The sequence below is a fragment of the Brachyhypopomus gauderio genome, unplaced genomic scaffold (assembly GCF_052324685.1).
Source record: "Brachyhypopomus gauderio isolate BG-103 unplaced genomic scaffold, BGAUD_0.2 sc40, whole genome shotgun sequence".
Classification (NCBI taxonomy): Eukaryota; Metazoa; Chordata; class Actinopteri; order Gymnotiformes; family Hypopomidae; genus Brachyhypopomus; species Brachyhypopomus gauderio.
Genome location: NW_027506868.1, coordinates 3,227,629 through 3,253,212, shown reverse-complemented (window position 1 = coordinate 3,253,212; position 25,584 = coordinate 3,227,629). Strand labels below are relative to the sequence as shown.

Genomic DNA, 25,584 nt, shown 5'->3' with positions numbered 1-25,584 from the left:
TGAAGCTGATCGGGCGTTTTCGTTGCTCACAGGAGCGTTCACCCCGGAGCCTATTCTGCATCTACCTGATCCCCATGTCCCTTTTGTAGTGGAGGTTGATGCCTCAGAGGTGGATGTGGGGATGATTCTCTCCCAACGCCAAGGAAATCCCCCTAAATTGTTCCCTTGTGCGTTTTACTCAAAGAAATTGCAACCGGCAGAACAAAACTATGATGTCGGTAACCTTGAACTCCTAGCGATAAAACTCACTCTAGAGCAATGGAGACACTGGTTAGAGGGAGCTGAACATCCCTTTGTCGTCCACACAGACCATAAAAATTTGGAATATCTGAAAGAGGCCAAGCGACTGAATCCCAACAAGCCAGATTGGCGTTGTTCTTCTCCCAGTTTAGTTTCTGTTTTCTACCGGCCTGGTTCGAAGAACACGAAAGCTGATGCCCTATCACGCATTCATGAAAAGGATCCCACGGACAAAGTACCGGAGTATGTACTGCCTTGCACCTGTTTCCTAGTTGCTGTTCGTTGGAACCTGCAAGGTGAAATGGAGGATGCTCTGCGAGGTGATCCTAGTCCTGATGACTGCCCTGAAGGAAAGCAGTACGTTCCTGTGTCACTAAAGCCAGGTTCACACTACACGACTTTTCAGTCATCAGGTTTTTATGCCGTTCGTACTACATGACTGGTTGTGCTGTAATCGCGAGTCTTTCAGTTGTTGTGGCTTTTACACTACATGACTGATCAGTGACGCGGGCTCACGAATTAAACAACTGGGGAATCACCGACTCATCTGGCTGCCGTCCAAAAACACGAGAACATGAAAACGAAACTCTCATGAGAACCAGCAACCAGCAATGGACGTCAAAAAACAAGCAATCAGAGTTGTCGCTGCACTGATTTGTAGTGAGAAAAGAAAGAAGAAAAGGAAAATGAATATGGACAAGACGATGGATAAAGGCATAGGGACTGTCGGTTCTGCAGAGAGTGTTGGAGGCACCACCTCTTCTCTTTCTCGACTCTGTTGTGGTACAGGTCACTGGATATGTCAAAAAGGCACTGGTGCTCTTGCCAAAGCTCTATTAACTGTTCCTCCATTTCTTGTGTCCAACCAGAGCGAGAGCTTCTTGTAGCCATTATTCTTGTGTACTCCTCGACTGTCGAGCGGAGATATCTTCAGCGGTGCCGCGGTCCTCTCTCCGCGTTCCCATTGGCTGTAGCTAGATGCTGCTGAAAAACCAGCCTAAAATCGTGTAGTGTGAACCTGGCTTAAGAGTGCGCTTTCTACAACTCGCACACGACACCGCAGATACTGGTCACCCCGGAATTACACATACAACACATCTCCTGTCACGGCGGTATTGGTGTGCGTCCCTAAAAGACGATGTGTGGGACTATATATTAGCATGCAGCATATATTAGAGTCGCACCCCCCGAACACTCCCTTTAGGGAAACTATTACCACTCTCGATTCCACACCGACCCTGGTGTCATATAGCGATGGACTTTATTACCGATTTGCCCAAGTCCGCGGGGAATATGGTTATTCTAGTAGTAGTCGATAGATTCTCGAAGATGTGTTACTTGATTCCCTTTCCGGGGCTGCCCACTGCCATGGAAACAGCCCAAGCCGTTTTCATATTCATTTTCTGTGTCTTCGGATTACCGGAAGATATTGTCTCTGATCGTGGAGTCCAATTCACCTCACAGCTGTGGAGGCAATTCTGTAAGCTACTCGGGGTCGCAGTTAGTCTTACCTCCGGGTATCACCCTCAGTCTAAGGAGAGGTAGAATGGGTGAATCAGGAAATAGGGAGATTTTTAAGGCAATACTGTGTCTCTCAAACCGGCTGGAGCAAATATTTACCCTGGGCTGAATATGCCCGTAATTCGCTCATACATTCTTCCACCAAAATTACCCCCTTCCAATGTGTATATGGCTATCAACTGGCTTTCTTTCCCTGGGATAATACTCCATCAGACATCCCGGCGCGGGGCATGGGAGTGCGAACATGGGAGTGGACCCACATACACCTACGCCGTGCCCTGCATACTTAGAGGCTCCATGCTGACCATTGCCGCCTACCCACTCTGGTCTACCACTCAGAGAGTGTGTTTGTCCACCTGTAACCTAAACCTGCGACAGAACAACATGAAGCTTAGTCCTAAATACATTGGACCCTTCAAGGTTTTGAGTCGAGTCAATGTGTCACGTCCAGCCTCTCCCTCCTCCCTGGTCCAGCCTAGCTCCCCGCTCCCATTCGTTCCTCCCTCTGTCTGTCACACCCTCGTCGTTAGTCACATACACCTGAGTCTCGTTTCACCGTCTTGTTTCTGTGTATATAAACCCCCTGGTATTTCACTCCCGTGTCGGTCATCGTGGTTTTGTTTTGTGAGTACTCCTTGCCCTCATTCTGCTGTGCCATCTCTCTTTCGTGTTTTCTATGCCCGTTAGCGTTCCAGTGTTATTCTGTGTCTGCGTTTGTCTTCCTTGCTCGGTCCCCTTGTATTCTGTAGCTTCCCCTCGGTGTCGTCGGTTAGTTGTCTTTCGGTTGTGTCTTTCGTTACGTTACCATCTGTAGTCCTATGCTTTGTTTTAGTGGTAGCTGTTCCCATGCGGATAACCCTGAGCCTTGTGTTCGTTTAGTCCTCCTTGGTTTCTAGTTCTGTCTTACTGTTTGGTGTGTGTGGTCTTTTTTTTAGTCATGAATAGTTCTGTCAGATTGTGGTTCTGTTGTGCCGTCTTGTGATTCCTTGATTTCAGTTACGTATATACTTGTATGCCTCGTAGTCTGTTTCTGGTCGTCTGTAATAAATTATATATATATATTCTTGCATTTGCGTCACACCCGCCCCTATTTTGTTACACAATGCCATAACCTACAAATTGCAGCTCCCTCCTCAGTATCCCATTCATCCCACTTTTCATGTCTCACTGCTTAAGCCTGTGTTTTACAGTCCCATGTCTGCTGCCGCGCCGCTTACCAAGCCACCTGAGCCACTGGAACTTGACGGTCGCCCTGCTTACCTCATTCAGGACATCCTGGAATCTAGTCGATGTCGAGGTGGGCTTCAGTATCTCATAGAATGGGAGGATTATGGTCCCGAGGAACGGGCATGGGTCCCCGCGCGGGATGTGTTAGACCCTACTCTCATCGCTGAATTCCATGCTGCTCATTCTAACTTCCCTGCTCCCAGGCATCGTGGCCGCCCCCCCGTCTGGCCGATCTGTTGCGGCTGGAGCCGCTCGTCAGAGGGGGGGAACTGTCAGGAACAGCACATGATCTACATGCAGATGTGGTTCACCTGCTGCTCATTGTCTCTTCCCTTCGCAACTATTTAAACTTCCTCCTCTCTCGTCTGGGTTGCGAAGTATTGTTGCCATGCCACGTACCAAGCGTTATTTCCGTGTTACTGCCTTTCTGTGTACCGAACTCTGCTCTCCTCCTAGACGTCGTTCCCTGCCTAGTCCCTCTGTACAGCACAGCACACCCTGAACATCCTTGTCTGCCTGATCAGTACATTACATTCTGATTCAATAGGGCATTGTCTGACAAAAAAAAATTTTGAGCACATACATGTAACTATTGAAGAGTTACACAACATTGTGCATCAAATGTCCCAAGGAATGTCCATAGTGCCACACCCTTGTCTAAATGTGGCACACCCTGATCCAAGACACTGGCCCATCATCAAGAGCATGCGACATTTATTTTATTATATAAGAAAGACCAGAAAATTCCAAATGAAGTTATAATATAACATAAAAGTTAATAATAGGACAAGAGTTGTTTATAATCAAATTTTTAGGTCATATTTAGTATGAATTCTCTTTGGCAAAATTGTTTATTTACACTCAAACACAAACGACTCCTTCGTAGATTTTCGTAGCTGTTGTTCATGCTAACTTCCGGTTCAACATAAACTCCAGCCAAAGTAAGCCATTTGTTTTCTATGATGTCCAAATGTATATGCAATCACAATATCAACTAACAAAATAATCCACGACTGCTTCAGTTTCGCCAGAGTCTATCGCGTATGTTCTGGAAAGCATAGCTTATCTTAGCTTAGCCTAGCTTAGGTTAGCTTATTATTATTATTATTATGTAAGTGATACATTTCTTGCTTTATGGGCATGACATGAAATGAACTTTGCCAAAGTGATTATCAGATATTCTAATAGTAATAAAACTGTAGAGATTAAAGTAAAATAAATAAATATAATAAAGCTTCATATGTAGACACACTGTAGACATACATACACATGCAGTGTTTGGTTTGGTATCTGTCTCTGGTTCTCTGGTTCAGTGTTTGGTTTGGTAGCTGTCTCTGGTTCTCCTGAGTGGATCTGACTGCATGTCGATTCCTTTCTGGACTTACACGGTTTCTGATTATGCCCAGTGTGATGGTGTCTGTCTCATGGTTATGATGCCCGGTGTCTGTCTCATGGTTATGGGCACTACGTCTGTAGAAGTCTGTTTAGGCATGTCATTCCTTGGGACTATTTTTATCAAATAATCTAAAACAGTTTCTCTGTTCATTAGTAGCATTCAAATGTATTTGGTTTGTGTGATTTTTTTTTTGTGTGTGTGTTTTCAAGGTGATGTTTTTCTTTGATGGTCTGGGGTGTGTTTGTGGGTGGAAGCAGTTGCTCAGATATGCTGCATGGTGACAGCAGTCTGGATGTGCCTGGGGTAAGTGGAAATGGAATTTTACAGCTTTTTTAAACATGGGAAGAGAGAGAGAGGGAGAGTGGATGCAGAGAGAGAGAGAGAGAGAGAGAGTGCAGAGAAAGAGAGATGGAGGGAGAGGGCAGAGAGAGGGGGTGCAGAGAGGGAGAAGGTGGAGAGAGGATGCAGAGAGAGAGAAAGAGAGGGAGGGAGAGGGTGAAGAGAGAGAGGGAAAGGGTAGAGAGGGTGCAGAGAGGGAGAGGGTGGAGAGAGAGAGGAGGAGAGTGTAGAGAGAGAGGGGGGAGGGTGGAGAGAGAGTGTGAAAGTTTATTCAAACATGATTTACTCAAATTTTTCCAAAATTGAATGATTTTCTTCTGTGGGATTTGTGCCCCATAAAAATATGTTGCCTTAAAGAAGCATGGGCTTAATGATGTCATTGAATATTTTAGTCAAATCTGAATTGGTGGAGTGGAAGTGCTGCTAGATCTTTAATAATAAATCCTTGCTCATTCTACCAGTTCACGGTCAGTAATTATATTCCACAATTCCACAATCCCATCAAAACAAAAGTGGAATTTTGTTTTGCCTTTTTGTTGATGAAAAATCATACTTTTACATATTTGGTGTTAATGTCTAATGCGCAATTATGACAAAATTGTTCTAGTGGGATTAAATGTTGATTGCTGAGGAATTGTGGCTTATTTGTTGTAAATGTTTAAGAATATGGATATGGAGAAAGAATATGGAGTAAAAGAAGGGTTAGGGGTTAGGGGACAACTTTGATGCACTGCATGTTATAATAGATAAATATTTTTCTGTTCTCAGTTTGATTGCACATTTATTGTCAGTATGTTTTGATTTAATTAAATCAAAAACGTTTCACTTAAAGTAACACACCACTCTGAAGTATCTAGATGAATGTTTCATTGTGCTGAATCAATCAGTTCTTGCAGGTCTGTGAAATATTCCCTTTAGTTGTGGACATGCTTTTGAGTGAAGGTAAACGTGGCCTGTTTGATGTTTTGGTAAGTATGGAGCAATATGTTGTTACGGACCTTAGTGTGAGATGGCTCATACTAAAATGACGCAACATAAATAACCAAAACACCACACAAGTAAGGTTCTTTCGTACAACAACTTTTATATTTGTTTTATAATTTCTGTATTCCAACCCTTTGTAAGCAACAAAACAACTTAAGGAGATAACGTTTGGAAGGGCTCGTGCCAAAATAAGAAACAAAAACAAGCTAAACGCTCCCCCCCCACCCCCTTCCCTAAACCAAAAGAAATAACCAAATAAACACAGACCAATCCTCCCTAACTCCTTATCCTCTCACAAAAACAGGAAAAAAGGACGATTCAAATAAACAGGCACTCACCCAAACAAAATACAAACGAAACAACAACTTAATGAGAGAACATGGACCCACACAAAGTCTGGTTAAGACTATAACAGCTCATAAGGCACATTAAAACACCTCTTTAGCTCTTAGCGCCCAAAACAGACTAATGTCTCAAATCGGTTATATCCGATAATACACAAGTCAGACATAAATCAAAACACCCTACTATGCAATGCCTTGGCAAAGAGGACCGTGTGATGAACTGAAAAACAAGACACCACGGGCCACCGTACCAGGAGCAAGAACTTCTTATAAACGGAAACCAATTATGGAAATAGCCAATCCCGTCGTCCCATCGTCACATGGAAGCAGCACTTGTCTTCCATACCATCTTCTTGCTTGCCCTCTAGTGGAAAACCTGCAAGAAAACCCGCTAGCACAAACAAAAAGAAGACCAGGCACGTAACAATGTTCAGTTAAGTATGTTAATAGTCTAGTATTTTGAATATTACAGTGTAAGCCCAGACTGCTAATTACACAGTTAACTCTGTACTTACTTGGGTGAAATGGATCATTGCTGTTATACACTCACCAGACACTTTTAGGTATACCTGTCCAACTGCTCATTAACAGAAATGTCGAATCAGCCAAATCACATAGCAGCAACTCAATGCATTTAGGCATGTAGACATGGCTAAGGCGATCTGCTGCAGTTCAAACCGATAATCAGAATAGGGAAGAAAGGTGATTTAAGTGGCTTTGAATGTGGCATGGTTGTTGGTGCCAGACAGGCTGGTCAGAATATTTCAGAAACTGCTGAACTACTGGGATTTTCATGCACATCATCTCTAGGGTTTACAGAGAATGGTCCAAAAAAGATAAAATGCCTTGTTGATGCCAGAGGTCAGAGGAGAATGGCCAGACTGGTTAGAGCTAGTATAACAGCAACAATAACTCATTACAACCATGGCATGCAGAAGAACATATCTGAACGCACAACACATCAAATTTTGAGGCGGATGTGTACAGCAGCGGAAGACCAAACCGGGTGCCACTCCTGTCAGCTAAGAATAGGAAACTGAGGACAATTGGACAATAGAAGAAAAATGTTGCCTCGTCTGATGAGTCTCGATTTCTGCTGTGACATTCGGATGGTAGGTTCAGAATTTGGCATCAACAACATGAAAGCATGGATCCATTCTGCCTTGAATCAATTTTTCAGGTGGAGGTGCAATGGTATGAGGGAATATTTTCTTGGCATGTTCTTGGCCCATTAGTACCAATTGAGCATCGTGTCAACTCCACAGCCTACCTGAGTAACCATTTGAGTACAGTGAATTCTGAGATGACAGAGACATGCCATAAGTAGCCTTCAGTAGATGGATACACTGTGGCCATAAAGGGATGGACATGGTCAGCAACAACATGGTCAGATTAAGGCAGTTATGAACGCAAAAGGGGGTCCAACCCGGTGCTAGCAAGGTGTACCTAATAAATTGGCAGGTGAGTGTATATTGGAGTACTCAGACCTCTATTCCAGTTCATGGTGAAAATTCCACTTTCTTGTATTAGCTTCAGTGGTTTTATAAAGGCCAGTTGTGATTTGGCTATACTTTGTATTTCATTTTGTAGGTGATTCTGTAAGTCAGGATCAGTGTTGTATAAAGTATTCGAGACCCATACTTGAGTAAAAGTACAAGTACTCTATCAAAACATTGACTTGAGTAGAAGTTGAAGTGTTCTTTAAAAACTTTACTTAAGTAGAAGTACAGAAGTATTCAGCATTTTTTGTACTTAAGTATTGCAAGTAGTTTAGTCTAAAATTTATTACTCAAGTACTGAAAGTAAAAAGTACAAGTATTGTGTTTTGAATTAATTAAAGAAAGCCATCACAGTTTGATTATCATTAGTTTTTATATATCACTTACAAATCAAAGATGTCAAAGATCACAAGTACAAGTGTTCTGTATGTACTTAAAAAACTGGGGTTAACACTTCGTACACAAAAAACAGATAACCTATGTCTTGCTATGTCGTAGGTTTGACGCAGAAGTACAAATTCGCCTTAATTTAGCTGAGAAAACGAGGTGTATTTTGGACGTAAAATCCGTCTGTCGGATTCTAAGGGTGAGCCTACTGCCCTGCGTTTACCCTCATTAAATGCCCTTTCCCTATAAAAACACTCCACTATAAGAATGGACACGATTAGTCAGCACGTCGCCTTTATTGCCAGCTAATGTCATGAACATAATTAGGTTAGTTAGCTAAGATATCTAACCTAACTAGTGCTTACTGCGCTATTCTGCTGTTACCAAACACGGTACCATCTCTTTTAATGAGATAAAAAGCGAATTATTTGGAATAATTTCGAATAAATGTGTATTTGTATAAATATGTAAATTAAGCTGAAGGTGCTGGAAAATACAGAAATTTGACCGTCAAAGTTCCGTACAAGTGCATGAATTCTACCTTGTAACTTCGCACGCACAAAAATCGAGAGGTGCACGACCTCGCGACGCGACCGCGAGCGTGGTCAACGCGCATGGGCGGAGCCGCCGAGATTGCGTCATTTTTGCCGTGCGGACCCTTGCGGCAGTCACGACGTGTCGAGTGAACCTAAATTACGAAGCTCAAGTGTTCAGTGAAGGCAGCAGCAGAGTAAATGAGATGCGACCGGAGAATGCGCAGTTTTCTCATAAGACAGCCTGATCGCTTGACACGGTGACAGCGCCAGCTAACACGTTTATAATTGTAACGAGTAACTACAGGACTGTCTCAGAAAATTAGAATATTGTGATAAAGTGCTTTATTTTCCGTAATGCAATAAAAAAATGAAATGTCATACATTGTGGATACATTACAAATCAACTGAAATATTGCAAGCCTTTAATTGTTTTAATATAGCTGATTATGGCGTACAGCTTAAGAAAACTCAAAAATCCTATCTCAAAATATTAGAATATTTCCTCAGACCAAGTAAAAAAATAAAAAATATAACAGCAAAACAAAATCAAACATTTGAAAATGGCCATTAATGCACTCAGTACTTAGTTGGGAATCCTTTTGCACAGATTACTGCATCAATGCGGCGTGGCATGGAGGCAATCAGCCTGTGGCATTGCTGAGGTGTTATGGATGACCAGGATGCTTCAATAGCGGCCTTTAGCTCATTTGCATTATTGGGTCTGGTGTCTTCATCTTCTTCTTCACAATACCCCACAAATTCTCTATGGGGTTCAGGTCAGGGGAATTGGCAGGCCAATCAAGAACAGCAATGCCATGGTCAGTACACCAGTTACTGGTGGTTTTGGCACTGTGGGCAGGTGCCAGATCATGCTGGAAAATGAAAGCATCATCTCCATAGAGCTTTTCAGCAGATAGAAGCATGTAGTGCTCTAAAATCTCTTGGTACACAACTGCATTTACTCTGGACTTGATAAAACACAGTGGACCAACACCAGCAGCTGACATGGCTCCCCAAACCATCGCTGACTGTGGGAACTTCACACTGGATTTCAAGCAACTTGGATTTTGCTCCTCTCCAGCCTTTCTCCAGACTCTGGGGCCTTGACTACCAAATGACATACAAAACTTGCTTTCGTCTGAAAAGAGGACTTTGGACCACTCTGCAACTGTCCAGTGCTTCTTTTCCATAGCCCAAGTCAGACGCTTCTTCCGTTGTCTTGAGTTCAGAAGTGGCTTGACCATGGGAATACGGCTATTGTAGCCCATTTCCCGGACACGTCTGTGAACAGTGGCTTTTGATACCTGGACTCCAGCTTCAGTCCACTGTCTTTGAAGCTCCCCCAAATTCTGGAAGCGGCTCTTCTTCACAATGTTGTTAAGGCTGCGGTCATCCCTCTTGGTTGTACAGCGTTTCCTGCCACATTTCCCCCTTCCAACAGACTTTTTGTGAATGTGCTTTGAAACTGCACTCTGTGAACTCTGTGCTCTTTGAGAAATTTCTTTTTGTTTCTTACCCTCCTGATGGAGGGTGTCAATGATGGTCCTCTGGACAGCAGTCAGATCAGCAGTCTTCCCCATACTTGAGATTTAGTTTACTGAACCAAGCTGAGTGTTTTTCAAGGCTCAGGAAACACTTGCAGGTGTTTCGAGTTAATTAGACGATTCAAGTGATTAGTTGAATAGCCTACTAGGATACTTTTTCAAGATATTCTAATATTTTGAGATAGGATTTTTGAGTTTTCTTAAGCTGTACGCCATAATCAGCTATATTAAAACAATTAAAGGCTTGCAATATTTCAGTTGATTTGTAATGTATCCACAATGTATGACATTTCATTTTTTTAAATTGCATTACGGAAAATAAAGCACTTTATCACAATATTCTAATTTTCTGAGACAGTCCTGTATATAGCACGTAAAAATTGTATCGGAGTAAAAGTATTAAACTGATGGAAAATATGTAGTGAAGTAAAAATGGAAGTAGGAGAAAAAAATAATACTCCAGTAAAGTACAGATACAGCATTTTAGTACTTAAGTACAGTAGCGAAGTAGTTCTACTTCGTTACTATACAACTCTGGTCAGGATTGTGTTTTCCCTTTAATTCCTAAATAGTAACAGAGTAGTCAATGGTTATCTAGAGGACAATGGTTATCTTTTGTTGTTTATTTTAAATGGGAGTTTTTCTATTATTGTGGACTGAAGTGAATGTAAAGTCTGAACATTTGGATGTTTATAAAGGTCTTCAGAATACGCTTTGCAGGTTTTGACATTTTAACAGGTTTTGATGTAACCAATTGTATTGTTTTTTTTGTATTGTAAATCCCAGAAATAATTTTTATTCAGTTTTCTACATTTTACTTTAACATATTATCTAGGTCGGGGGTCGGCAACCCGCGGCTCTTTGGCGCTACCCTAGCGGCTCCCTGGAGCTTTTCCAAAAATGTTTGAAAATGTAAAAAGATGGGGGAGAGAAATATATATATTTGTTTTAATATAGTTTTTGTAGGAGACAAACATGACACCAACATTCTTAACGAAATTAAATTTCAACATTTATGTCAACGAAGATTTGCGTCATAGCCTGTGACACACGTTTCTATTAGCAGGACGAGAAATCTCAGCTTGGCCAAAGCCACAGATGGAGCGAAATTTAAAGCCTCCCAACACCCGAGAAACTTGTCTATGACACATAGAATGCTCTTCCTGACAATTATAGGAACATGAACACATATGCATTTGGGGTATTATCCATCTTTGGATCAACATACCTGTGCAAACAGATATTTTCAAACATGAACTACATCAAATCAAAATATCGCACCCGCCTCGCAGATGAGAGCTTGCAGTCCCGCGTCAAGATTAAAGTGACATCTTACATGCCCGATGTTGAGAAGCTGACCAGTGATGTCGGAAAACAGAAGTCACATTAAACGGGTTGTGGTTTTATTTTTATAAACAGAGCCCGCGTTTTATTGCACTTTGTTTAGTGCCCAAATAAGGGGCATGTTATGCACGTTCCATTTTGTTGTTATTTTTTTGAATCGTAAAAATAAAAACAACATCAACAATCGATTTATTGAATTTCTTTAATTTCCTCAAATCAATGAAACATAATTCATTAATGTTGTAATGAAGTTAAACTTGAGGCAGCGTCCTACAACAGAGCAGTCACGTGGTGTGTCATTCTCTACAGAATACACTGCAGGGAGAATAAACATTTAATCATTAATGCTCATTATGTCAGGGTTGCCAAGTCAAATGACACACGCATTTGACTTCACACATCATGCATCCGATTTCTCACGCTGAAAAAAAAATCTAGTTGATTTATCTCTGATCTACATCTATAATTCAACGAGTTACTAGTTCGCCAACTACTGGCGAACGATCGATCGCGATATAATACTTAATTTGTGTCCATTTTACACCCCCCCCCTCCAAAAAAAGATTAAATCTCACTCCAAGTGATCTTGAAAAGTTGGCAAAAGTTGTAGCTAACAGTCATTTTGATAGTAAGCTAATATAGATACATACAGCATGTGTTGCCTTCATTATAAGGCTTTTGCGGCTCCAGACACATTTGTCATATTTGTTTTTTTGGTCCAATATGGCTCTTTCAACATTTTGGGTTGCCGACCCCTGATCTAGGTCATGTTGTTTTGAATGTTTCATATCGTTGTAGCATTTGTGGTTCATATTGTTGAAGACATTGCTGATTACTTGTGCATGTTCACTGGTGGACCATTGTCAATATTGTATGGCACATCTTGCACTCTTTTCATAGTTATTTTGTTCTTTTTTGCAAGGTTTATTTAAGGGCGGGGGATATAGGAAGCGAAATCAGGTCAACCTGCCAGCCCAACCTGCAGCGGCGGTCCAGAGCTCTGGCATTGGGCACTGCCACACCCCCTCCTGGTCAGCAAACATAGGCTGAGCGTAACCGTAAAGGCACTCGAAGGGAGACATGCCCAGTGACGAGTGCCAGAGGGTCACATCAGATCGTGGGCATTTGGATCGTGGGCATTTCCCCCGGGCACACACAGCACATGCAGCAATAAAGCGGCCCACAGATTGGTCCATATTGGGCCACCAAAAATGACACCGACACTTGATTGATTCAAGGGTACACTGTGTGCCCGGGTGGGTGGCGAACGGTGAAGCGTGAGCACACATTATGACTTGCCCATGCACTTGGATTGGAACATAGAACTGGCCTACAGGACCTCCCCCAGGGTCGTGATCCCGATCCAAGGCCTGATTTACTGCGGTTTCAATGTCCCATTGGAAGGGAGCCACAATCTTGGTGGGGGGAATCACGGTCTTGGGGTTAGGGAGAACAGAGGTAGGTTCCCACAGGCGAGAGAGGGCATTGGGTTTAACATTCTTGGACCTGGGATGGTATGATAAGGTGAAATTGAACATTTCAAAGAAGAGTGACCACCTGGCCTTTCTCAGGTTGAGCTTCTTGGCCTGCTGGAGATATGCCAAGTTATTGTGGTCAGTCCAGACCACAAAAGGGTGTCTGGCACCCCCAGCCAATGCCTCCACTCCTCAAGGGCCAATTTGACGGCCAAGAGGGATAGGGGTAGGATGGCCCCTACCCCTGCTTGAGAGACATCAACCTCCACAACAAAGGGGAGGTCAGGATCCGGCATACAGAGTACGGGAGCAGACAAGAACTGTCCCTTAAGGGACAAAAGCAGCCTGGGTGGTCCATTTGAAACCCTTGAGAGTTTTACTGGTGAGAGCAGAGGGGGGGCCGCTATTGAACCATAGTCCTTAATGAACCGGCGATAAAAGTTGGTGAACCCCAAGAAGCGCTGTACTTGGCAGACTGACGTGGGAGTGGGACAGGAGGCTACGGCTCTGGTTTTAGCCGGGTCCATGACCAATTTACCATTAGAGACGTGGAAACCCAGGAATGAGACCTCTTCCATATGGAACGATGATTTATCAAGTTTAATGTATAGGTTGTTCTCCAGCAACAACTGGAGAACCCTCTTGACGTGCTCGATGTGTTCTTCGATTGATTGACCTGTAAATCAGTATGTCATCTAAGTAAACAAACACAGTGGTCCAAGGCCTCCCTCAAAACCTAGTTTATGTACCGCTGGAAGACGGTTGGGGCATTCATCAGCCCAAACAGCATTACGAGATATTTGCAGTGGCCGGAGGGGGTAATGAATGCAGTCATCCATTCATCCCCCTCACGTACTCTGACAAGATTGTATGCACTGAGCAAGTTGGGAGTTAGCGGCTATATAGTGGCTCTGGGATATCCTGCCACTAGGCAGGTTGTCTGACACAGAGAGCCCCACCGTTTGACCGACAGACGCAGCCAGTCAATATCTGGGTTATGGTGCTGGAGCCAGGGCAGACAGAGAATGAGACCTAGTTTGGGGGCACTGATCACAAACGTTATGCGTTCTCTGTGTCCCCCTATCCTCATGTCCAGAGAAATAGTCTGGCTACACACCTTCCCAGACCTAATGGATCTTCTGTCAAAGGCAGCCACGGTGAGAGGTGTCTCAAGGTCCACGAGTGGGATCCCAAGGGAGGCCACAAAAGAAGCTTCTATAAAGCTGCCAGCTGCCCCCGAGTCAATCAGCACGAGAAGCATGTTTTCAGGGCCACCCCGCCAAGAGAAAGTGGGGTGGAGGGTTAGAATGGGAAGAACCAGAGAGACCCGCCGAAGCCTCCCCAGCTATTGGTGGGTCTGCCCTTTACCCTGAATGTCGGGGCAGCTGTCATGTCTGTGTCCTCCCTTACAACAGTATAAGCACCGAACCTCTTGTATGCGTGACTGCCTCTCCTCTCTGCATCAAATAGAGTGTGCCCTATCTGCATCGGTTGCTCCCCAGGGGCCTCTATAACATACTACATCTTGGATATAAGGGTGCTGGCTTGAGTGGAGGCTGTGGAGGCTGTGGCTGCTGTTCAAATATGAGGGAACACTGCAACAAAAAACCTCAACATCAGGATCGCCTGTGCAACTTTCAATCCCTCTATCTCACAGGACGCAGCTGGGTCCATGTTTGGGCTGAGTTGTTCTGTAAGGGCGGAGGATGTAGTAGGCAAAATCCCACGCTGAGTTTTTATGATAGTGGACCCAAGTGCCTTGTCTGTGTAATAAGCAACGCAACAAGCGTGAGAAAAAAATACTCACAGAGAATATTCAGCGCGGATAACAGGGAGAACTGAAAGTAATCACAGAAATATTCAACACAGATAACAGGAGAAAATGGAAAACAATCGCAGAAAATATTCTACACGGAATACGGAGGCGAACTGAAAAACTCACGGAATGAGTTAAATGCGAAAAACAGAAAACCAAACCAAAGAGCAACAAAGGTCGCAAGGGGAAGTAACTGGCTTCAAAAACAAAACAAAAAACCCTTCCCAAAAACAAAACCAAATGGATAGGAAAAATGATAGCAGGAGGAAAACTTGAGAGAGGCCAGGGAGCGGCGCAGGAGACAAGTACTCGAAAAGACAGGATAACAGAGAAACAAAAAACTAAATCAAAACTCAGACAGGGTGGCAAGACACCTTGATGTGACATAACGGAGAGAGAAAAATGGGATGAAGGTTGGCAGCAAAGAAGACAGACAACTCAGCGGTGAGACACTGCATCTGTCTCCCTTATAACACCAGGACAACAGGTGCAGGCCATCACCACTGATTGGGCTGAGGTCTGGCTTGTGGGGTACTCCTGGTGGCGACAGAAGGACCAGCCCTGTAGCCAGCTCTGACAGTTTGTCTTTTGTTAGTTTTATATTTTGTCTCAAAAATACCTAAATTTCATGATATTCTAATTTTGTTTTGTAATCCATGATTCCATTGTTCTGCCTATTTGTAGGTATTTGAAAATTGGTACATGTGGGTGTTTCTCTGTTCAGTCTGCTCCAGCTACTGTCCTCACGGCTCTGTCCCATTCATCATCATTCTTCGTTCCCATCAGCAGTATTAAAACCCAGTGTGCCTCCCTGTAGGTTTGGGATTGTGTGTGTACCCAAGGAAGGGCTTCTACTGCTGTACCTGTCCACTATTTATGTAACCTGCTGTTCTTACCAGTTTAGTTCACGCTTTGCTTTTTGCCATGGCCTACAGGCATATCCACTAAAACCTCTCCACCTTCAGCTCAAACACCATCTCCTGATTCTACGTTGTTTTGACCATTCTACGTTTTATTTTTCTCTCTCCCCAGTGTACTTCAACCAGATATGGGCAAGAAGTCAAAGTATAAAACTTCAGTTAAGAAAAAAACATTAAACCCAGAGTTTAATGAGGTAAGAAAATGAGGAACAATTTGAGAATCATTTATACTGCTGTTCGGTGTAAACCACACTGCAAAGTCAGCAAATCTGACATGGTTTTCCCTACCATAGGAGTTTACATACGAGATTGCCCATGACCAGCTGGCTAAGAAGACTCTGGAGATCTCCGTGTGGGACTATGACCTGGGAATGAGCAATGATTTCATTGGTGAGTGCTGTAAGCCACACCCCTCTTGAAGGAAACACAGGCATGGACTTCAAACAAGCAAACATCTGCAGCTGCCATCTGCATATACCACATGGTCACAACTGAGCACCAGTCCAACCTCAATATCCAGTTAAATTTTTTCTCAGAAAGGTTGAAACATTCACTGTGTAAACAGTGAACACTTTAGAGATCAATAAGGGAACATCTATCACAAATGTAGTAGAGCAGGGGTGCTCATTACGTCGCTCGATCGTGAAGGAAGTGTCGGTCGATCGCAAAGGAATGTGCGTAGATCGCGTCACATTAAAAAGTAGTAGATGAATCGCACATCTGCACTGACGGTTGTATTTTTATTGACATTCATGGTAGCCAATCTGCAATCCGCTCAACAAATTACGTTTGCCACCTCACAACCCCCCACAAGACTTTCTGACTTGGTCATCTTATAAGTAGCTCGCAAGCTGAAAACTTGTGGGCACCCCTGTAGTAGAGTATACAAAATCGATGCAGACGGAGATCTCAATAAAAATGCATTTTAAATTATACATATTCACAATTACATTTGCATATTTAGCAGACCCTCTTGACCTAATGACAATGGAGAATTGCAGCTGGTTGTCCAGGACCACAACAAGGTTTTTTATTTGCGAAAGGCAAGATCAGGAATTGTCAATGGAATTTGTGTAACACGGAGCAAGTAGAAGTAAATGATGAGAGGAGTGAAACCTATTAGGGGCAAATTTTTTATCATGGTTGTTTAAACTGTCCATGGTCAAATAACCATCACTAAAAATCTAAAAACAGATTTAGAATACATGAAAAACAAAACCAAAGCAAAACACGATAACAAGGAACATGAGCAATGTGAGGTGTCACTACGGACACCAGTGTTAATTTCGTTGACGAATAATTTTCGTCATAGTTTTCGTCAACAAACCTTTTTTTTCATGACGAAAACGAGACGATAACTATATAAAAACTATACGAAGGGATAAAAACGATGATGAAATAATGGACATTTTCGTCAACGAATAAAAACGAGACGAAAATTGGCCAGCGACGACAATCAGACCTGATTTAGTTTTGTGAAAGGTAGGGATAAGTTAATAAGAGATCCAACCGTAACTACTTTAGTGCACACGGAGAGGCGGACAAACCGGGTAACCGTCTAATCAGTACTAATGTCTTCACATTGCACAGAACCCGGGAAGACCATACCCACCCAGCACCAGACGTCCTATGGACGTTGTTTTTTGGGCTAAATCTGGTCGGCCCGTCATGGCCTGCATTTAGCCCAAAAACAGACGTTGAAAATTGGGCTGTGTTTCGTCCGTCTGATTTGGTTCAAATTTAACCCAAGATATGTCTGTTTCAGACCAAATGTAGCCCTAACACAGCCGTTAAAAAGAAGACTGGTGAAAACGTGTAGAAACCTATATTAGTCTTTCTGAAAACTTTTGAACTAATCATTGCTGTTCGAAAAATTCAAACATTGTAGGAGTTTTGAGGAAATCCTCGTTCGTGACAGAATTTCAGGAGAGAGCACGCCAGAGTGGCTTGTTTTGACTGACCGGTCACTCAAAAGTCAATGTTTGGGCGAGGAGCAGAAGAGGGGCGGGGTCTTCTGGAAAAACAGCTGACCGATTCCAATGCGTTATTTCGACGGAGCGCCCGAACACAACTGAACAGTGTGAGTAATTATATAATTTATTTTTATATAATAAATAAGAAATATGCATTTGACTGAAGTTTTTGCTAGTGATTTTAATATATGTGACGTGAGTTATTAAAATGGTTCACTAAGAAAGTGAGTGTGACGGTTTTAGTAGGGTCCGTTGCAGCATTTGTTAACCACTTGGTGGAGTCTGAGGTAAATTAGCATTAGCTAACCTAGCTAGCTAAGTTAGAAAAAGTAATCATAGCTGACAAAAACTGAATATTTGGGGCTTATATTTCTGAAAATTGACCTGAATTTACATGTTTAATATTCCAACATTTTTATTTAGTCCGCCTTTGAAGATCTGAAATTTAGTGTTCAACTACGTAAGTGTTACAGCACAACTGATCCGTATCTCTTTATGTTTCAGCTGCTGTCAAGAAATGGGATGGCAAGGCCACAGATTTTGAAATCCGCAGAGCTGTGGGAGACCACCTAAAACATGCTCCTAGCAGGGCGGGAGGTGGGGGCTACCAGACCACAACACCCTGATTTTACCCTAATTTATTTCTCTTAAGTGTGTTTGGTTGTGCTTTCATGTTAGTTTGTTTCAGTGTTAGTGTTATCGCGTGTTATCTCCTGTTGTGTTTTCGCCAATAAATATTATTTAAACTTGCAGTTGTCACGCCCTCCCTGTTCCCAAGCATTACAGCCTTGATTCTATGCCCTTGTTGTATTTCTTAGTATTGAATAATTTGTCTTGAAAATGTACGTAGAATATACGTTCTCACGTCAACGTCTTTTCAACCACTTGAAAAAGACGTCTTTTCACCTTTCACTTTCTACCAAAAATGTACGTAGAATATACGTTCTCACATGAAAGTCTTTTCAACCTCCTGAAAAAGACGTCTTTTCACCTTTCACTTTCTACCAAAAATGTACGTAGAATATACGTTCTCACATGAACATCTTTTCAACCACTTGAAAAAGACGTCTTTTCACCTTTCACTTTCAACCAAAAATGAATGTAGTTTCAACGTATAGCATTGACGTTTTTTCAACGTCATGTTGCTGGGTGGGTACTAGCCTGTGAACTGTTGCCACTCATGAAATTCAACTCGAAGTTAACTCGACAATGTCAGCAGGGAGACAGATAAGACTTTGACTTTGAGAAAAAGAAGACGGTGTGTAAATCATGTGGGATGATGATGTCGGGAAAAATACGACAAATGAAATGACATCTGTGGGCTATGGCATTGTTGTTTTTACGGCACCCAGTTTTATATAATATGTATTGTTTATAACAAACTCCATATATTTTCAGGTAGAGCGGGCCTACTGGTCATCAATGTTTTGTTATTGTTATGCTCAATAACTATAAGTTCAGGTCAATAAAGTTGTTTGGAAATTTGTTTTGTATATATTGCACATACAAACAATAATATTCTGTAACTGGTTAATAAATGTTTCATTTTGTGCAAGTGTATATAATGACTATTACATAATTTATATTTTAGTCAACTAAATTCTTTTGATAATTAGTCGACTAAATTCTAATGATAATTAGTTGACTAAAACTAGACTAAGACTAAAAACAAATCCAATGACTAAATTATGACTAAAACTAAATGACATTTTAGTCAAAAGACTAAGACTAAAACAATCAAAAATTGCTGTCAAAATTAACACTGACGGACACACATGCATACATGGCTACATACACAAGTCTTCACGCAAACAAGGCTACACACACAAATACACATGACTACATACATACACAAGGTGACATGCATAGACACCAACATACATGAATACACAAGGCCACACAAACGCGCACACACACGACTACACACAATTACGTACAATGCTATACACACACACGGCTACACGCATACACCCACAACATACATACACAAGGCTACATACATACACACACATACACAAGGCTCCATGCATACACAAGGCTTGTAAAAGGCAGCTACAGTGGTGGCAGGGTACCCGCGGGTGCTTAAAAAGTCTTAAGATGTCTTAAATTTAGTTTTACATATTCAAGGTCTAAAAATGTCTTAAAATGTCTGGAATTTTCGGAGGGGAGGCATTAAATAAGTGTGTTGCTCAATTTTTCTGTTTTAGTTTACCGATGTATATCCCACAATAATCATTTCCGCAACAGCCGTATACTACGCATGGTAGATGGCAGTAGTACGTCACCTAACAGGTGGAAACAGCAGACGATGCTTTAGCTGCCTGGCAAGCTGCTTTTCTTATTTGAGGCCTGTGGCGGGAACAACAATACAAGGCTCCGATGCTTTAATGGATAAATGTCCATTCAGTGAAGTGGCTGGAGGATGAAAAATATTGTGGCTGGCTGAAACCTTCCAGTGATTCATATGAGGCGCGATGTGAACTTGCCGAAAAACATTCAAACTTGGTACAATGGGCTGTAAAGCGCTGGATTCTCATATGAAATCTGAAAAACACAAGCAATATGATGGCACTCGTAATAGTAATATGCATATAGTCATTCGCTACTAACTGCAGTTTAACTGTAAGTGCCAAAAATGATTTGTCTACTGTGTAGGGCGACCAAACGTACGTATTTCCCGGGACGTATTTCACGTACTGTCCCAGGTTTTTTTTAAGTGAAGAAATGTCCTGGTTTTTAAATTACCATCATTGGACCATTACAATTTAAATGTACAGGCACTATGGCACTGCGCACGGCGCTGCACGTGCCGTAATCCCTGAGCCGCATCAAGTTTGGTTTATACTTGACGCGTCGCGATTGGCGTGAGGTTCCGCGTGCCGACAATGACGTAATCGTGTTAGCTCCGCCCCTGCGCAAGGTCCCCGCGCGCTGTCACTTCGCGAGGTCATGCACCTCTCGAATTTTGTAATTATCATAATTCAGCCTTCAGTGAGTGCAGCCCTGTTCTTAATCACAATGTAGACAGCGTGACTGTCAGTACGCAACATGCAACACGCTCCCCCAGTCCAGTATGGTGCTGAACGGTGCAGAACAAGTTGAAATTGATACTTGGATATTTTAGTTGTTTATAGGCTTTAAGGCTGTAAAGGCTGTTTTGCTGAGTTCTCTTAACAGTGCACTTTTATATTTATTTGATAGTTATTTTAAATTATTTTTTTGTTCTCTAAGGTGGACTGTATTATTTATTTCAGTTCAGTAAAACGTTTTTTATACTATTACTTAATCATTTTTTACCACAGTAACAGTATTATTTTTTCTTGTAAGAGGTATTAAAAAGGTCTTAAAAGTCATTGAATTTGAAATTTAAAAATGTGCAGATATCCTGGGTGTACACAACAGACTACATCATCACTTGATTAGCCTAGGAATTCCTGGAGCACGCATGTGACTAGAACGCGCAGGGTTATTTTGTACATCCAGAGAATTTGGCCTTTTGTTTCCAGAGAAGCTCCTTGTTCAGCTCCTCATCCTCTCCAGACCAGACCAACACAGCTCTTTCTCGACAGGCCACCCCGCTCACACACTACTACACCTTTGAAGCCCATCCAGAACACAGCTGCATGCCTCGTATTCAACCTTCCCAAATTCACACACACACACACGCACAACTCCACTGCTGCATTCTCCCCACTGGCTTCCTGTAATTACATCAGATTTAAACTTTCTTGTACAGCTCAACTTGAATAAAAGAGATACCCCAAAAGATGCATGCAGGACTCTTCTCTGCACCTGCACCAAGATGATGAAACTCTCTTGCTGTCTTTTTAAAAAAACAGACTGAAAAGCCACCTTTTAAAACATAGGCTGAAGACGTATCTCTTAAAGCATAAGCTATAGATTACCTTAAAACATAGAATAATCTTCATCAATAAAATCAGTCATCAACAAAACCCAAAAAACTCACCTGTGTTAATCTAAATTAGATATTAATACATTATTTCCAAAGAAAATCCCCAAAATCCCGAGTGTCTTTGTGCTAGCTAATGATACCCTGCTAATGTCAGACAACCTTGGTTGAAAGGGTCCAATCCACCGTGTGAAGATGAGCAGTATATGAGCATCCCTAACCCTAGATAGGCAAGACAACTGAGAGCAGATAGCTAATTTGCTAAACAGCACAGCATCAGTGTTGGAGTTATTACAAATTGGATAGATATAGCAGCAGCAAATCATACCAACTATGTAGAAGGTAGTAACTGATGTGACAACAGATTCAATTCTAGGCTTCTGAGCAGCAGCTGTGATAGATGGTGAGGTTGTGTAGTCAGCTTAAACACCATCGGCCAAGCCAATTCAGCAGCTTATCTGACTAAATGTCATTTACCCTTATTTTTTTCAACATCCCCAAACTATAAATAATATTGTATGAGCATTTCACAAGAATCATTGACGATGTCAAGTTTATGTCATCAGACATCTATCACACACAGATAAAACACAAGAAAAACAAACTTACTGGCTGACCAACACGTTGGCTCGTGTCCCATGATAAATGGATAGAACAGCTTCAAAATACGTTTATTTATTTATTTTATTATATCAAATACGAACTCATCTCTGTCGTTGGCTAGAAAAAGTGAAACTTTGCAACAGCTAGCAAAATAAATCACCTACACCTGGTGCTCGGACAGTCACCGCAGCATCACGCGGGTTAAAGGAATGGCAGGAAAACCTGGTAAATGAGCGGGACTAGCGTGCAGCTTCGTCACGTGCTTACCGCTCACGTGCTCAATCGGGCAGAATGAGGACAGGAGAGACAGCGAGTATTCAGTGTAGTTCAAATCGGGCAGTGACTGAGGCACCACATTTATTTCCAGTTCTACTGTATAGTGTGATTTTTGTTTCAAAAGTTCCACAGAAGCAAAAGTAAATCCAAGAGCAGAAAGTATATGTTATGAATTCAAAACAGAAAAAAATACATCAAAAGTATATTTTTTAAATATAATTGGTTATCTGAAACTTGTTTTCATTTGCATTTTGACAAGTTTTTGGTTCAATTGTTTTTGTTTTTTTTGGATTCTCCCAGTAAGGTCTTTTGCTTCTGGAATCTCTCTTTGCTTCTGCTTCGTTTTTTGCTTCTGACTTTTGGAACACATTTCACGTGTGGGAGCGGCTTAGATGAAGGCGTTCCTCTGCAATCTCCATTGGTCACTGATTCTGGACTGACACAGAGCTCTGAAACTGCATCTGGGACCAAGCCAGGCCCACCCCACCAGCTTCCCAGTGTTTTCAAACATGGCGGAACGTGGGGGTTCTGTTTACATGGGGGGTAGCATGTAAACTGAGTTTTACCATTAAAGTTTATACAAAGGTTATAATTAATTGCTAAATGGTCTGTAGATATTGCAAATGTACACTGTATAATAACTACATTAAGCATGACGGTTAATATTTAGCACACTTCACCATAGCCGCGGGAAGGTATTTTGCTTAGGGGGTGTTAGGGGGTGCTGAAAGGGGGGGGGGGGGTAGTGTTGTTTGTCATACACAGTACGACAAGCAGTGAAATGCTTTGGTGACTGCTCCACCTTAAATTACTATGATAAATGAACAAAAAAATAGAATATAGAAATATTTAAAAACAAAATAGTCATAATAATAATAATACAGTTACAAAAGAGCCATTTAGGTGAAATTACTTAAAGTGACGAGGTTTCAAGGTTTAAAGTGGCGAGTTTAAGGTGACGAGGTATGTGAAGAGACTGTTTTTGTGCAGTTGCATTAAATGCTGAGCTGTAGTCAACAAATAGCATTTTAACATAATTACCCCTCCCAGCGTTCAGGTGTGAAAGTGCAGTGTGGAGGAGGTATGCAATGGCGTCGTCTGTAGAGCGGTTCTGACAGTAAGCAAACTGTAAGGGATCCATAGAGTCCGGAAGTGATGAGGAGATGAGGTCTCTGATGATCCTTTCAAAGCACTTCATCACGACTGATGTGAGGGCCACTGGGCGAAAGTCGTTGAGGCAGGCTGGCTGGTTCTTCTTTGTGACCAGAACAATGATGGACTGTTTGAAGCACGCAGGTACGATGCACTGAGCCAGGGATAGATTAAAAATTGAAGTGAACACCAGTGCTAGCTGATCGGCGCAGATTTTAATGACACGCCCGGCGATCCCATCCGGTCCTGCCGCTTTCCTGCGTTATACAGAGCGTCCTGTAAGGCAGCCACTGATTGGTCCGTCCAGCGCGTCACCTCCCTCTGAACTGGTTGCCTGTTTCAGCCTCTGTTTATATTTAGGCAGGAGGAAGATGGCGGCATGATCAGACTTTCCCAGCGGTGGATGTGAGTGCGCCTTATAACTGTCCTTAAATAAAGTGTAACAGTGGTCCAGTGTTCGTTTTCCTCTGGTGGGACAGGTAATATGCTGGTAAAAGTTTGGTACTGCACGCTTGAGGTTAGCATTATTGAAATCCCCCACCACAATAAGCGCAGCGTCCTGGTGATCACTCTGGAATTGTGTGAGTGTATCGTGGAGTTCAGACAGTGCGGAGTTCGTGTTCACCCGAGGTGGAATATAAACGGTGCTCACGATAACCGAAGTAAATTCGCGAGGGAGGTAGAAAGGATGAACCTTGAGTGCCTGAAGTTCCATGTTATGTGTGCAGGTGCGTGCAAGAGGGACAATATTAGTGATATCACACCACTTACTGTTAACCATCATGCACACGCCACCTCCTCTTGTTTTTCCCGACTCCATCGTTCTGTCCGTGCGGTGTACCGAGAAGCACTCGGCCGGTTGGATGGCATGATCCGGTACCGCAGGGTTCAGCCATGTCTCGGTAAAGCAGAGAAGGTTGCAGTCTCGAATGTCTCTCTGGAATTTGATTCTTGCCCGGAGGTTGTCAAGCTTGTTGTCCAGAGACTGGACGTTGGCTAGCAGGATGCTAGGCAGGGGAGCTCGATGTGCCCTCACCCTCAGCTTGTTCCTGATGCCGGCTCGTTTTCCTCTCGGCCGCCGCTTTGGGTTCAGTCCTTTGTTGTCCCTCAGGATTTCCTTCAGCCACGATGAGTACGGAGTTAAAACCGAAGAAAGGTGGGTGGATTGTAGACTAATAGAAATAAGAGTACTTCTATCATATCTGATACAAACCATGGCGAGAAGAGGAAGAGATTTAAAGACGATAAAGAAATAAAAATAAGTAAAAAGTTGGCGGAGCAGTCATGACGGCAGCCGACCTCACCGGCGCCATCTTAGCTAAGCTTAAATCAGCAGGTCCACTTTCTGACAGTTCGCTGCCTGAACGTTTTTTGTTTTGTCCTGTGTTCATTAAGAAGTACTCCGATCTTCGTTTCTGTGCCATTTTCGCTGTCACTGTTTGTTCCCGCTTCTGCGGTCACGTCTACATCTTGCAGTTAACGGTCAATGCAAAAAATAAATAAAATCATGAATTTGGATTGGAAAACCAGATTATTATTATTATTATTATTAATAGTAGTAGTAGTAACAATATTTGGGTCATTCCAGGATTTTGGTACATTTCCTGTCCCACCACTTAAATTTCAAATGTACATATCCAAAATATCTAAATGACTTTTTTTTCTTTTTTGAACAATGCACTTGTTATAATACAAACTGTACAATTTGGTGGAAAAATAAGCTTAGATATTATTCAAAAGACCGAATACCTTTGGACCACCTCAAAAAATGGCCGTTTTCTCTTGTCCCCAAGTAAGGCTAGGCGATATGGAGCAAAAATAATATCTCAATATTTTTTAGCTGAATGGCGATATACGATACAGCGGGTAAAATAAGTATTGAACACGTCACCATTTTTCTCAGTAAATATATTACTAGAGGTGCTAATGAAATGAAATTTTCACCAGATGTCGGTAACAACCCAAGTGATCCATACATACAAAGAAATCTAACCATAAATGTCCAGAAATGACGTTATTTGTAATAATGTGAAATGACACAGGGAAAAAGTATTCCTCGTTTAGGAACTAAATCATTCAGTGTGAGCACTGCTGCTCT

At 42.3% G+C, this 25,584-nt stretch overlaps 1 protein-coding gene across 1 annotated transcript in view; it reads left to right on the top strand.

The window, feature by feature from the left end:
- doc2g (double C2-like domains, gamma) overlaps window positions 1–25,584 on the top strand; it is a 111,975-nt gene that overhangs the window by 69,652 nt on the left and 16,739 nt on the right. The window contains exons 9-10 of the mRNA XM_076985401.1: window positions 15,685–15,766; window positions 15,866–15,962. Coding sequence (XP_076841516.1) covers window positions 15,685–15,766; window positions 15,866–15,962 — 179 coding nt within the window. The remainder of the gene's footprint in view (window positions 1–15,684; window positions 15,767–15,865; window positions 15,963–25,584) is intronic.